This window comes from Saccopteryx bilineata, chromosome 1 (assembly GCF_036850765.1).
Source record: "Saccopteryx bilineata isolate mSacBil1 chromosome 1, mSacBil1_pri_phased_curated, whole genome shotgun sequence".
Taxonomy (NCBI): Eukaryota; Metazoa; Chordata; class Mammalia; order Chiroptera; family Emballonuridae; genus Saccopteryx; species Saccopteryx bilineata.
Genome location: NC_089490.1, coordinates 170,693,007 through 170,708,015, shown reverse-complemented (window position 1 = coordinate 170,708,015; position 15,009 = coordinate 170,693,007). Strand labels below are relative to the sequence as shown.

Genomic DNA, 15,009 nt, shown 5'->3' with positions numbered 1-15,009 from the left:
GATTTTAGCCTTTGATTCTAGGAAAACTCGGATGAGTCTGTGGCTTTGGGAGCCCTGAATGGAAAGGGAAGTATTTCCAGCTGTGTGTATATTCTTGACTGCTGGGTGCGAGCTAGAATTAAAGAAAATTGGATCACCAGTTTTCGACTCTGTTAATTCCTTACCATCTGTCCAAATCAAACCTGAAACTGCATTGGCCAGGAGGCTTTGATGGCAGCCAAGGTTATTGGCCACACAGAAGTTGTGATTGACTTTAAGCAGAAGCTTTTCACCTCAGACTAAAAAGGCTAGTATTGTACAAAATTCTGCTGCTGTCATCCAAGGAAGAGATATCATTTTACAGAAGGGAAAGAACCATGAGTCTCTACTGATTATGAAATCCACTTCACACATCAGTAGCAATTTCTCATCAGCTTTGCAAATCTGCTTATGTCAATAGATCCCAGCTTTCTTCAGCCACCTGCTCTGACGTCTAGTTTGAGAAACCTGTTTTTCCCAGACAAGCCTGGTGATTGCTTTGTAGACAGTGAATTCTCACAATTATTATGGTAAAAGAGAAAAACATTTCCCCTGATTTTTATAGAGCCCTGACTGTGTCTGAAAATTAAACTGACAAAGACAGGTTAACAGGAGAAAAATATACAAATTTTATTACATTTTTACTTGTACAGGGAAGACTTCACAAGAGAATGAAAACCAGAATTGACCAGAGCAGAAAGCTTCTATGCATTTTAAACAAAGAAACCAAAAAAAAAGTGAATAATTAATAAGATAAAGGGGTGTGGCTTGGGAGGAATAAATGGTGACGAAGTAACTAGGAAAATAAGGGTTAGTTTAACAAGGCTTGTTTAAAGACTCTGTAGCTGCCTTCTCTAGACTTGTGAGAATCTGCCCCTAGAAAAGGGAGAATTTATTTCCTGCTTGTAGGCCAAAAAAGGGAGATTTTTCAGTATTTATTACTTCTTAATTAATCTTAGCTCCAAATAATTTTTATGTCAAAGAAGCACATTTTAGAGTGACATATTCTGCTTTCCTTCATTATTCACCTCTAGGTCACTCTAGTTGTCCTTTGTATTTATTATATAACTAGGTATTTCAAAACACACACATACACCCCTGAAACAGTCTCAATCAGCAATTTATTTGAAAAACCTCATGTTTTGTTCAATAGAGAGGTTATATCAGTGTGAAAGACCTCAAGGAAACAATTAGGTATGATAATTTTTATTTATACAAAAATATCAATACAAAAACCTACCAAGTCAAAAAGAAAAGTTATAGGTTTCCACCTCCCATAAATATTTAATCATTAACTTGGTCATATGCTCCCCAAATTGCCCCTTGTCTAGAAAAATAGTTACTTTTAATATTATAATTTTAGGCAAATATGTTTTACTTACACTGAATAGTGTAAATATGTACATATTTGACCATGTTTATTACATAATTCTTCAGTTTCAGCATTGACATTCATATCTGAAGACCTGTATGCAAATTAGTCTCTCTTGATTAGGCAGTTACTATTTTATCTAAAGATACTGATTCCTAAAGAAGACCTCTCCAGTATGGCTATCTTTCCCCCTCCAGCCCTTGTACCATGAGGGTTAAAAATTCTACTAACTTCTCTCCAAAGAGTTATACAGATGGCCAATAAACATATGAAAAAATATTCAGCATCATTATGTTATATTTAAACAGCAAGAAAGAGACATTTGCCACACAATTAAGTAGTCAAATTAAGGAGTCTTTATTGCAAAAAGCCAGAGACCAAAGAGGGAACCAGAATTTCAAAAACTGGAGGTCCCAAACACACTCAGGAGCAAGCTTTAAAAGCAAAATTACATTCTGGCTAGTGTATGGGGAGGAGGGGAAGCCTAGCAGTAAAACAAAGATGTGAAACAAACTCATTTACAATGTTTATCTATAGGATTAATTCAGAGAGAAAGGTACCTCTGCAACCTTGCAAAACTAGCTCAGGGCCACAGCCTGCAAAACTAGCCTCAAGGCGAGGGGTAGGGAGTCTTTTAGAAAAACTAAGTTCTGCTAAGAGTCTCTTTGCTTCATTTCAACTAGTCATCAGAGAAGTGCTAATTAAAACAACTTCATACCTGTCAGAATGGCTATTATCAATAAATCACCAAACAACAAGTGCTGGTGAGGATGTGGAGAAAAGGGAACCCTCCTGCACTGCTGGTGGGAATGCAGACTGGTGCAGCCACTGTGGAAGGCAGTATGGAGCTACTGAAAGGACAAAAAGCCAAAAAGCCTATCTTGTTCCTAACCTAATCTCCTGAAGCAGGTTTGAGCCTGTTTTACAGACATGGAGGAACGAGAACGCACCAGTTAAGCCCCCTCCACTAGTGAAACAGTTGCCATCACTCGAGATAATTTTTATAACATACTGCAGCTGGATAACTAAAGAAACAAACCATCCTCCAATGCCCAGCTATCTAGCAAGAAAAGCCACCTTGCCCTTAAAAAGCTCAATAAAAGCCAACCCCCTCTGCACTCAGGGCCAGTACTATTCTCTTGGTGCTGGCCCTTTCCTCTCTTAGAAACTAAATAAACTTTTCTATTTCAGCCTTTTCACTCTTTGTAAATTCTTTTACAAACCTGCATCTCTGGCGAACCTAACAGTTACCTTAAAAAATTAAAAACGAAACAGTCTTATGACCCAATTTCACTTCTGGGAATATATCTGAAAAAAGGCCATTAATTAGAAAGAATATCTGCACCTCTATGTTCACTGCAGCATTATTTACAATAGCCAAGATCTGGAAGCAGCCCCAGTGTCTATCAGTAGAGGAGTGGATAAAAAAGCTGTGGTACAATGAAATACTATTCGGTCATAAAAAGAAGGAAATGTTACCCTTTGTGACAGCATGGATAGACCTGGAGAGCATTATGCTAGGTGAAATAAGCCAGTCAGAGAAAGACATATACCATATGATTTCACTCATATGTGGAATCTATTAAACAAAATAAACTAGCAAAATATAAACAGACTCAAAGAGATTGAACAGGCTGGCACTTGTCAGAGGGTATTATTGCAAGGCCAGGTGAAAAAGGTAAAGGGATTATTAAGCAAAAACAAATGAAAACAAAACAAAAAAACAAAAAAACAAACAAAACTCAAAGACACAGACTACAGTATGATGATTACCAAAGGAAAAGTGTGATGTAGGAGGTAGAAGAGGTAAAGGGGGGGTCAATGGTGATGGGAGGAGACTAGAGTTGAGGTGATGAAATATTGATACAATTCAGTATATAGATGATGTATTATAGAATTATACACCTAAAACCTAAATAATTTTTTTTTATAAATTTTTATTAATGTTGATGGGATGACATTAATAATTCAGGGTACATATATTCAAAGAAAACATGTCTAGGTTATCTTGTCATTAAATTATGTTGCATACCCCTCGCCCAGAGTCAGATTGTCCTCCATCACCCTCTGTCTAGTTTTCTCTGTGCCCCTCCCCCTCCCCCTAACTCTCTCCCTCCCTCCCTCCTGTGTCCTCCCTCCCCCCACCCCTGGTAACCACCACTCTCTTGTCCATGTCTCTTAGTCTCGTTTTTATGTTCCACCAATGTATGGAATCATGTAGTTCTTGTTTTTTTCTGATTTACTTATTTCACTCCGTATAATGTTATCAAGATCCCACCATTTTCCTGTAAATGATCTGATGTCATCATTTCTTATGGCTGAGTAGTATTCCATAGTGTATATGTGCCACATCTTCTTTATCCAGTCTTCTATTGAAGGGCTTTTTGGTTGTTTCCATGTCTTGGCCACTGTGAACAGTGCTGCAATGAACATGGGGCTACATGTGTCTTTACGTATCAATGATTCTGAGGTTTGGGGGTATATACCCAGTAGAGGGATTGCTGGGTCATAAGGTAGTTCTATTTGCAGTTTTTTGAGGAACCACCATACTTTCCTCCATAATGGTTGTACTACTTTACATTCCCACCAACAGTGTATGAGGGTTCCTTTTTCTCCACAGCCTCTCCAACATTTGCTATTACCCGTCTTGTTGATAATAGCTAATCTAACAGGGGTGAGGTGGTATCTCATTGTAGTTTTGATTTGCATTTCTCTAATAACTAATGAAGCTGAGCATCTTTTCATATATCTGTTGGCCATTTGTATTTCTTCCTGGGAGAAGTGTCTGTTCATGTCCTCTTCCCATTTTTTTATTGGATTGTTTGTTTGTTTGTTGTTGAGTTTTATGAGTTCTTTGTAAATTTTGGATATTAGGCCCTTATCTGAGCTGTTGTTTGAAAATATCAGTTCCCATTTAGTTGGCTGTCTGTTTATTTTTATATCAGTTTCTCTTGCTGAGCAAAAACTTTTAATTCTGATGTAGTCCCATTCATTTATCTTTGCCTTCACTTCTCTTGCCATTGGAGTCAAGTTCATAAAATGCTCTTTAAAACCCAGGTCCATGAGTTTAGTGCCTATGTCTTCTTCTATGTACTTTATTGTTTCAGATCTTATATTTAGGTCTTTGATCCATTTTGAATTAATTTTAGTACACGGGGACAGGCTGTAGTCGAGTTTCATTCTTTTGCATGTGGCTTTCCAGTTTTCCCAACACCATTTGTTGAAGAGGCTTTCTTTTCTTCATTTTGTGTTGTTGGCCCCTTTATCAAAGATTATTTGACCATATATATGTGGTTTTATTTCTGGATTTTCTATTCTGTTCCATTGGTCTGAGTGTCTATTTTTCTGCCAATACCATACGGTTTTGATTATTGTGGCCCTATAATATAGTTTAAAGTCAGGTATTGTAATGCCCCCAGCTTCATTCTTTTTCCTTAGGATTGCTTTGGCTATTCGGGGTTTTTTATAGTTCCATATAAATCTTATGATTTTTTGTTCCATTTCTTTAAAAAATGTCATAGGAATTTTGATGGGAATTGCATTAAATTTATATATTACTTTGGGTAATATGGCCATTTTAATTATATTTATTCTTCCTATCCAAGAACAAGGAATATTTTTCCATCTCATTGTGTCTTTTTCTATTTCTCTTAGCAATGCCTTGTAGTAAAACCTAAATAATTTTATTAACCAATGTCACTCCAATAAATTTAATAAAAATATTAAATTCTACCCACTTAGTTTTATTTTCAGACTGTTCTTTTTTTTCTCCCTAAAATCATTACACCTCATTGTTGCTGTTATCTACTGACTCTTGGATCATCCTCCCATATTTCTCAGTGCTTGCTGTCATTCTCTTCAAAACTTCTCTTATGTTAGTTCTTAGCATTTTGATATATGTGTATGTGATCCTAATAACAGCTTGGTTATTGTTTCTTGAACTCTCATCCTCTTTCTCTGAGAATCTTAGACTTTACTCTTTCTCAACACCAGTTGACAGAATTGATCGTTTTTCTTTTATAATTAACTGTCTTCATGTAGAGCAGTGGTTCTCAACCTTTCTAATGCTGTGACCCCACAATACAGTTCCTCATGTTGCGGTGACCCCAAACCAAAAAATAATTTTGGTGGCTACTTCATAACTGTAATTTTGCTACAGTTATGATTCGGAATGTAAATACCTGATATGCATTATGTATTTTCCGATGGCTTTTAGGCAACCCTGCTGGGGTCGCGACCCACAGGTTGAGAGCCGCTGATGTGGAGTCAAGAATATCTCACTCTCTTGATTTTTCTCCTATCTCTTTTACACTGGTCATTACATATCGCCTTTTCCTACAGCTTTTAAAGGTGGAGATTCAGTGACTAACCCTTGGTCATCTTCTCTAGCTAAACTTTCTGTCTTGTCGACTAATTCTAATTATCTTAAATACAATCCATTTGCTACTATTTCCCAGAAGCCCATCTCTAGGCAAGACCTCCTTCCTGAACTTGAGACTCATATCTCCAGATGTTTACTCAACAACTCTACCCAGATGGCTAAAAAAATCATTGTAGATGCAGCAGGTGTAGAACTGAGGTAAGCTTTCCCTTCCACTAAATCCACTGCACAGAAAGACAGCTTATTGCATTTGATAAAAATTCCATCCATCTGGTTGCTCAGGTCAAAAATCCTAAAGTCATTTTTGACTGCTTTCTTTTTCAAAACCCCCATGTAATTCACTGGGAACTTCTTTTTCACATCCCACATGTAATCGACCAGGAAATCTACCCTTAAAATGTAAGAGGACTCCAACAACTTCCTTCAATCTTTTCTACCACCCATTCACTGATGCCCCCATCCCCAAACGCATGCACACATTCACCCATACACAGAAGAGTCTCAATATTTTAGGCAGGATTAAGTCAGATCAGTTGACTTTCTCTTTTAACAAACATGCAAAAATTGTCCATTTTATTAAAATAAGAGACAAAATCTTTACAATGTCCTCGCATTATCCTTCTGATCTTCTCCACTCTCCTTCCATTACACAGCCCGCCTCCACTGGGCTCTTTGTTCCTTATCCAAAGCAAGTGGCTTCCACTCAGGACCTTGGCTCTAGTGAAACAGAGTGCCTAGGATGTTCTACTCGTAAGTAATTTTTTCACTACTTTCAAGAATTTGCTCCAATTTTACGTCCCCAAGTATGCTTAAACTGATTACCCCCATTGATTACCATAATTCACACCATTTCCTGTGAATGAAAGACTGTCAATCTCACCTGCCATGTTTTACTTCTTTTTATTTTTCCCCTGGCACATTCTATCTTGTAATGCATTACGTAACTTACTGATTAAGTTTATTGCCATCTACGAAACTAGCATCTCTGTGAAAATAGGGATCTTTGTTGTACTCACTAGTGCATTCTACACATCTGGATGCAGCATTTGGACTGCACTGGGCTTTCTAGCTTTGTTTTTTAACTAGTGGAGATGGATTTTCTTTTTTTTAATTATGAGCTTTATTTTATTTTAATTTTTATTAAATTCATTGAGGTACATTGATAAAATTATATAGGTGTCAGGTCAGGTATTCAGTAGTAATATCTTTATTGAATAAAGGTAATTAATTATTCCTGGGAATTTAATGCTAAACCCAAATACAGTATAAACAATATTTCTTCATTCTTCTTGATTTACTGGAAACATTACAAAGATTTCAACCTTGTGTTGTGACATAGATGTTGAAGAATTACTTCTAATCATTGCAATAATGTTTATTCTACATATACAACATCAGTGGTCACCTTTGAAAGACAGAAAAACTAGGCTATATAGGCAGGATTAAAATTCTTGAATTTGTTAAAGAACCTCACAACTTTTTAAGAATCCTCGGTTAAAATCCATTTGACTTCTCCTCAGTGTGTGTACTCGCTCCCTACGACAGCTTTGACAAGTTACCACAAATATGCCAGCTGAAAACAACAGAAATTTGTTCTCTCACAGTTCTCCAGAAGTCCTAAAGAAAGTGCTACCAAGATCACACTCTCACCAAAGGTTCCAGGGAAGAACCCTTCCTCGCCTCTTCCAGCTTCTGGTGGCTTCCGGAATTTCTTGGTTTGTAGCAGTGTAACCCTAATGTCCATCTCCTTCTTCTCACAGCCTTCCTCTCTGAATGCTTTTGTGTTTAAATCTCCTTCTCTTTTCTCTATAACAACAACAGTCACCAGATTTATAGCTCACCCTAAATTCAAAATGATTTCATTTTGAGACCTTTAGTTACAGCTACAAAGACTTTTTTTTCTTTTGTTGTTAAAAAAAAATTTTATTTAGAAAATTAAATTTAGTAGGGTGACATTGATTAATAAGAGTACATAGGTATCAGGTAAACATTTATATAGGCAAAGACTTTTTGAATAAGGTCACATTTAGGTTCTGAGTGGACATGAATTCCAGAGAACACTTTTTATTTCACTGTAATGTCTAACATCTACATGGAAAAAAATGTTTAAATCATTTCTATTATATTATCTTTCATGACTTGAGCCTTTGGAATGTTTAGTTTTGCATGTTGCCATCTTTGAGTTGTTTGCTTGCTTATTTGTTTTGATTTCTTGATTGTAAGATGTGTTGAGCACACAACTTCTAATTTTCCTATGAAATAGTCCCTAAAAGCATGAATATAATGGCAAATCAATGTTTTTGTTTTAAGTAATTGGAAGGCAGGTAAAATTCTCATAAATGATCTTTTGCACAAAGAGATAAGAGATCTGAATTGAGAAAACAAACACAGTCATAAAATTGCGAGGAGAATGTTCGGATACTTTGACCCTGTCCTGGTAACCTTGACTCATGACGCCATGCACAGTACGGGCACATAATTTTGCAACCTCCTGGGTGGGCAGGTTAAGCATTAGTAGAGCCCTTCCTCCTACCTTGACCAATGCCAAGAACATTTTCAGTACTGTGCTTGCTGACAATGTGTCTAGAACTGAGTGACAAACAGAAACCTCCCACAGACTGAGCCAAACCACGGCAGGGAATTGCAATTAAAAAACTCATAACATTAATAGTGAAATTATATACACATAACACAGCATTATAGAGAATAGGACAGCAAATCCTGGAGGGAAGGGGGGGAGGCATTGGGGGGAGGGGGCACAGATGGGAGACGAGGGGGAATAAGGGAGTGGGGGAGATATAGTCAGTGGGACACTTGAACCTATGTAAACACAAATTAAAATCATAAAAAAAAAACCAATGGATACAAATAAAAAAACAAAGCAAAATTCATTAACAGATTATTCAAAACACACCAGCCAGGGATGGGTTTTCTTAATATACAGATAATTAGGATATATCCATGGAATACTGAATATATGCTTGTTAATGATGTCACGGATATGTAACATTTTCTTCTATAGGGGTTCAGAACAGGTTTCCCCAAAATATGGCACTTTAGTATGTGAAGCATTTTGAGCTAAAGGTGATCCAAAATCTGTGGGTTCATGAGGAACTTTTACCTCTCCTTTACAGAACTGAAATTAGGGGCCTTGCCCATAATAAAAGTAATCATCAGAAATAACTTTTTATGACCTATCTAGAGCCAAACAAACTTCTAATTACTGAACTTCTGCCCGTCTCATGATCTTGAAATGACTCTCCCCCCTCTAAAGCCCCATGACATCTTGCCCCATCCTTAGCTCAGAATGTCATCAATAATACCTCATCTTCCTTCTGTCTCTGAACTTCTCGTGGATATGGGGTCTCTGATGATCACATGAATGTGGGCTTCCCGTACATATGCATGTAATTAAATTTGGTTATTTTCTCTTTTTAACCTGTCTCAAGTCTATTTGACTATGACACCAGGTGAAAGAATATTGAGAGTAGGGGAACATTTTTCCATACCAAATGCTGGTGCTGTGAGCAGGCTCTCTTACCAGCTGGGCACCGCTCACATCTAATGCTGTTCAGCAGAGAGACCCTGTGACCTCCAGCATGAGCCAGCAAAAGCAGAAAATTTTGCTAGGTCAGACTCCCAGATTTCTACTTGCAGCATTTGGTAGAAGCAGAATGATCAAAGTCCCTCACACCCGCCCTTTCTAAAATTACATTAGAAAGAGAAAATATTTATCAAACTAGTTTCTTGGGCTTAGGAACTATTGATTGTTTGCTATGAGTACTCACAGGTTTTGGTAATTCTGTTTGTCCCTCTCTGTCTGTTCTCTCTCCCTTTATCTTGTGATACATCCTGAGAGTTTGGCCTTATGATCGGGGAGAATCTTTTCTCACTGACCTTCATCATGCAGAAGGTGTGCTTACCAGGGTGCACCTTGGTCTCTGCCTGCCTGTGCCAAGCTCTCAAGGGAGATTTCGTGTCTGTCTGTTTCCTCCCAGAGATGGTGAAACAGGACTCCTCATTCTGTTCTCTTCCAGTGAGAGGATGCAGGCATCCACATAGGCTCTGGATCCCAACTCAGGGAATCTAAACATCCCATTCAAAAACAGGGAAAATGTGACCTTTCTGTGTTTTGGAAAGGCTATTTCTAACTCTGGGAGAGAGCTTTGTCTCGTGAGAGTTTCATCTTTGAGCACTTTCTTTTGTGGATGTTTCTGGCTTCCATAGTTAAGTCATCAAAAAGTTTACTGGTTTGAGTCACTATTAAGATTCTACTTGTTAAGGTCAGACAACGCTTCTTTGAATTGAAAAAAAATAACTTCTAAATGAAAGAAAGAAAGAGAAAGAGAGAGAGAGAGAGAGAAGGAAGGAAGGAAGGAAGGAAGGAAGGAAGGAAGGAAGGAAGGAAGGAAGGAAGGAAGGAGGAAGGAAGGAAGGAAGGAAGGAAGGAAGGAAGGAAGGAAGGAAGGAAGGAAGAAGGAAGGAAGGAAGGAAGGAAGGAAGGAAGGAAGGAAGGAAGGAAGAGAAAGGAGGGAGGGAGGGAGGGAGGGAGGGAGGGAGGGAGGGAGGGAGGGAGGAAAAAAGGAAGGAAGAAAGGGAGTTTTTAGAGGACTCTTATGTTGTTAGAATGGCTAGTCATTAAGACTCCCTTAAGCTGGAATGACAGCAATTAGAAAAAAATCAAGTCCACTCAGACCCCTTCTTATTTTCCTTCAAATATTTGCAGATATTGTAAAAGATCAGGACATCAGAAGTATAACTGTCTCGCATTTAATCAGGAAAAGGAATAAAAGAAAAAGAACAGCAAAATCTTAGTAAAAGAAAACCTGAAAGTTTTATATGCTAAGAACTCAGCTTGGTAACAGTCAGGGTGGAAGTCCCAAACTATGGACAGGCAGAAAGATGAACTAGACTCCATTTACATCTAGGAGCCTACCAATTTATCTCTAGCCCTCAAGAAAATTAAAACCTAAAATTATACTGGCTGTTATGAGGAATGTCCCAGTTAATTTAGCAGGTGTCCTCAAACTAAGGCTGGCCCGCGGGCCACATGCGGCCCCCTGAGGCCATTTATCCGCCCCCCACCCTCCCGCCACACTTCCAGAAGGGGCACCTCTTTCATTGGTGGTCAGTGAGAGGAGCACTGTATGTGGCGGCCCTCCAACGGTCTGAGGGACAGTGAACTGGCCCCCTGTGTAAAAAGTTTGGGGCCCCTTGGATTAGAGCATTTAAAAGTGCACTCAAAAGGAAAGAACTTTCAAATCAAAGAAACAGATTGAGATGCTTATTTTTAAATATTGATAAGGGTAAAACAAAGAGAAAACAAAAGAAGAATCACAGGGTAGAAATCTTTAGATGGTTATTAAAAAGCAGGGAGGGAATAAATAAAACAGACACTGATATGATTAAAACAAAAATTTTTAACAGTACTGACAAAGTCAGGATGGGCCCAAATGACCTCCTGTCGGTTCCCCAACGTTGTAAGGCAATCCTGGTCAGGGCATGTACAGGAATCAACTAAGGAATGCATAAATAAGTGGAACAGCACATTGATGCTTCTCTCTGTCTTCTTCCCATCCTCTCTTTTTAAAATCAAATGGGAAAAAGAAAAGCTGGAAGACAGAGATTAGAATGAGCACCTTGACTAGCCAGCTCTTACAACAGTGGTTAGCTCACTTTATTAAGTTAGATTGACAAAAGGCTAGGGTCCTTGGCTTGCACCCTTATTGGAAACTCAAAGCTTTTTTTTTTTAACAGAAGACTGGATAAAATTAGTCTAGGAATAAGAAAGAAAATTGTCCAAAACTCCTTGATATGGGAATTCCATAAACTGTGGTACCAAACTCACTGGTGAAGATCTGACTCAGACTACAATTAGATTATATATATATATATATATATATATATATATATATATATATATATATATATATATATATAATTCTAAAGATTGATAAAATTATACAAATTGAAATGTTCAAACATGATTTCTGTAAAGATGTTATGTTACCTGAATGTTTTATGGGCATGGATATTATACCTGGCCAAGGATAATTTTTCTACCCAGAATTCTAAATTCAAAACCTGTAGATAAAATCTAAATGGAGTCTGTAGATAAGAATGTAAGAATTGATGGAATGAAAGTAAAAGTTCCTGGGCAAATTGGTATATTTTGAACAGTCTTTATGTGATGTGATTGTGGAAATAGACCTGTGTCTTACCTAATATTGTAAAACAGAAAACATTGAACCTACCCTTTAAATAATAGTAATTAGATATGCTGAAGAAAGTACATTTTTTATAGCTTCATTGAAAGATTTGTTGCAAATGGCTAAGGAAAATTTAAGAGAATAAGAGGTACCTAACATAAAACTAGGTACCGAGAGGGAGAGAAGCAGATTAAGGATGAATGCGGCTGCACAGATATGTCAGCGTATGATACCATCTGAGAAATTTTGAGTAACTGACCTTACTTTTCCAGTCTTTGTGAAACCGGAAATGCAGCTCGAGTGGCCATTCAAAGCCTTCCCGTCTTTACCGCCTTCAATTCCTAAGACAGAAGGGTAAAAAGGAGGAAAAAGAAATTTTGTTTGTAAAGTACAACTACAGAAGCACTCGTACCCAGAATCTAGCCACACGTTCTATAATATTGTCTTCTCCATAAAAATGAGTAAGAAAAACTTCAACCAACTAAGCAGGTAACCTTAATTTATTCCATCTGCCAGAAACAGTTTGGATCCAGCTGCTGTTTCATTTAAATACCTTGAATTTTTTTAGTTTGTCTCTATACAATATGAGTTTCAACTTGTAGTACTGGATTTCTAAGAAAATATAGACATCAAATATATGTAATTATGTGAATGAGGAGTGGTTATATATAAATACTTGTAAAAGACTTTCATGGCAACTAAGAGGCTGAAATAGAGATGCATGTAATTCCTCAGTTTGGTCAGGAGATGGTGCTGTTAATACACCATAATGCACATTCTCTAGTTTATAATTTCATGTAAAAAAATCTAATAATTCCTCAAAAGTGTTATTATGAACACATAATTGGTCTTTGTGCTTTATTGAATTTATATGCTATCAATTCTCTCTTCTTGTGGAGATATTTTCTGATATTTTATTGTCATTTTTATTCATCACTACAGTATTTTTTTGTAACCTCTTCTTATTAAAAACTTTCCACTAAGAAAAGAGATCTTTACCCCCAAGATTTCACTCCAACTGTGCTTTAATTCAAATTTGTATATAGAGAGAGGTAGAAATAAAGAGACTCTGACAGGTGAGTCCCTTAGTTGTTTGCTAGCCTGGTCAGGGATACTTGTGAGGATTGTCTCTGCTTCTGAGAAAATGATTTCTTAATTCTATCTTGAGGGGTTCCCCTCAATGATAGCTTCTCTTCTGTCCTTATATGCACAAAGCTGGTTCTGCTATCGTTTTTGATTTCCAAAGAATATGATTTTTGAGGCAAAACATAGCAACACAAACATTTAAATTGCTCCAGGGCGTGTGTGTGTGTGTGTGTGTGTGTGTGTGTGTGTGTGTTTTACAACCTCAACTGCTGTATTTAATATAAAGCCCACAAAGGAACATGGTTATTGATGAAAACTGGATATACCCCAAGGTCTCCTGCTTATTGAAATTACCAATGGAGCACACTGAAAAATCAAAAGTCTATTCTGAGAAAGGTGGGTAGAGACTAAAATTCTCAAAACTGTTACAATTGTCATTTCTAGAGGCTAGAAATTAGCAAAGGAAAAAGTGGAATGTTGTTTTTTTTTTTCATTTGGAAAATTTTCTTTCTGCTATTTATTTGAGTATAATACAAGAAATACAGTTTTGGTTATTTATGGATCATCGAGAAGAAGTCAAAAATGGTTTTTCAAATATTACTATATACTAGAAGATTTGTAGTTGTTCTATTTTGGTAGGCATTGTTTCTGTTTTCTATTTATCAAGTGCCTATCAGTTTTATTTTTAAAAAATAAAACATTATTTGATGTTCTTCAAAGTGTTTCTATAAAGATTAGTATTCAATACAAGGGCCACTTCCCATAATTACATAATGTATATGTCAGTCAGGAAAATAAGACGTTTCCTGCTTTGTAGGATAGGGGCTGTTTACTAAACTAACTCTAATCTTTCTCATAGTGATACATCACCTTATTTCTTCACTCTTGGTCTCAATATTTTGAAAAGCTCTTTTTAAACCTTAGCAAATAACTAAGAATATTACAGTACAGCCAAAGCAATTGTCAAGAAGTAGCCTATATATTTTTTCATTTAAAATGTTTATTTTTAATTTATTGCATTGATACGGTTTCAAGTAAGAATTAGGTCTATATTCAATGAGCTCATTTTTTGACAGATAAAGTTGAAACGTATTTTTCAGGGTAATACTTGCAAGCAACAATGCATTGCTTGGCCAGTTACTGGTTCCTAGACTACCTTCCCATCTAACAGCTTTGGTCTGGTGCCCAGAAACTGAGCCGTCCTTTTGTCAGAGTCAGTTCTTCATATGTGATTGTAACTAATGGCTAAATAATACACAAGAGAGCATTATTACACTTATTTTGCTGATAAATAATAATAGTTTCTTTCACGTCTCTGATTTTGTCTTCGGACTATGCCAATTACTAGATAGATGATAGGTGATAGATAGATAGATAGATAGATAGATAGATAGATAGATAGATAGATAATAGATAGATGATAGATAGATAGATGATAGATTAGATAGATAGATAGATAGATAGATAGATAGATACATCCTAATTTGATATTAAAAACAGTACATGGGGTTACTTTAAATTTTAGTCAAAATTCAAACTACTCAGTGTATAGTCTCCGTAAAATAATCATGGTACAATTTGTAATTGTGTCCTTACATTTTGCAGTCAATTTGGGTTTCTTAGAAAATGTTTATATATGTATTATTATATATCCATGGCTTAAGCTTAGCTAATTGATTGGAGACTTATAAAGTATTAAATAATGATTTATGATGAATAACATTTGAAACCTATTAGAAGTATGTTAATACTGATTAGTTGGCAAAAATAATACTGAATTAAAGCAAAACATAAAAGTTACTTCAACCTAATTATTAGCATTTATGAGACCATTAAGAATTCATTTCTTAAATGAAAATGTTAGACATTATTTAAAAATTTGCCGCATATTTGATCATTTACCTCATCCCTGCTAAATTAATGGAATAACAAAAATAGCTGAT

General features: G+C 36.5%; 1 protein-coding gene across 2 annotated transcripts in view; it reads left to right on the top strand.

Moving 5' to 3' along the window:
- Nucleotides 1-15,009, top strand: part of ASIC5 (acid sensing ion channel subunit family member 5) — an 85,183-nt gene that overhangs the window by 31,870 nt on the left and 38,304 nt on the right. The window contains exons 1-3 of one of the 2 annotated variants that reach the window (XM_066253438.1): nt 7,289-7,486; nt 12,253-12,469; nt 13,399-13,462. In XM_066253438.1, coding sequence (XP_066109535.1) covers nt 13,423-13,462 — 40 coding nt within the window. In that variant the 5' untranslated portion in view covers nt 7,289-7,486; nt 12,253-12,469; nt 13,399-13,422. Of the gene's footprint in view, nt 1-7,288; nt 7,487-12,252; nt 12,470-13,398; nt 13,463-15,009 lie in introns of those variants that run through there. The other variant, XM_066253437.1, reaches the window with a different exon arrangement.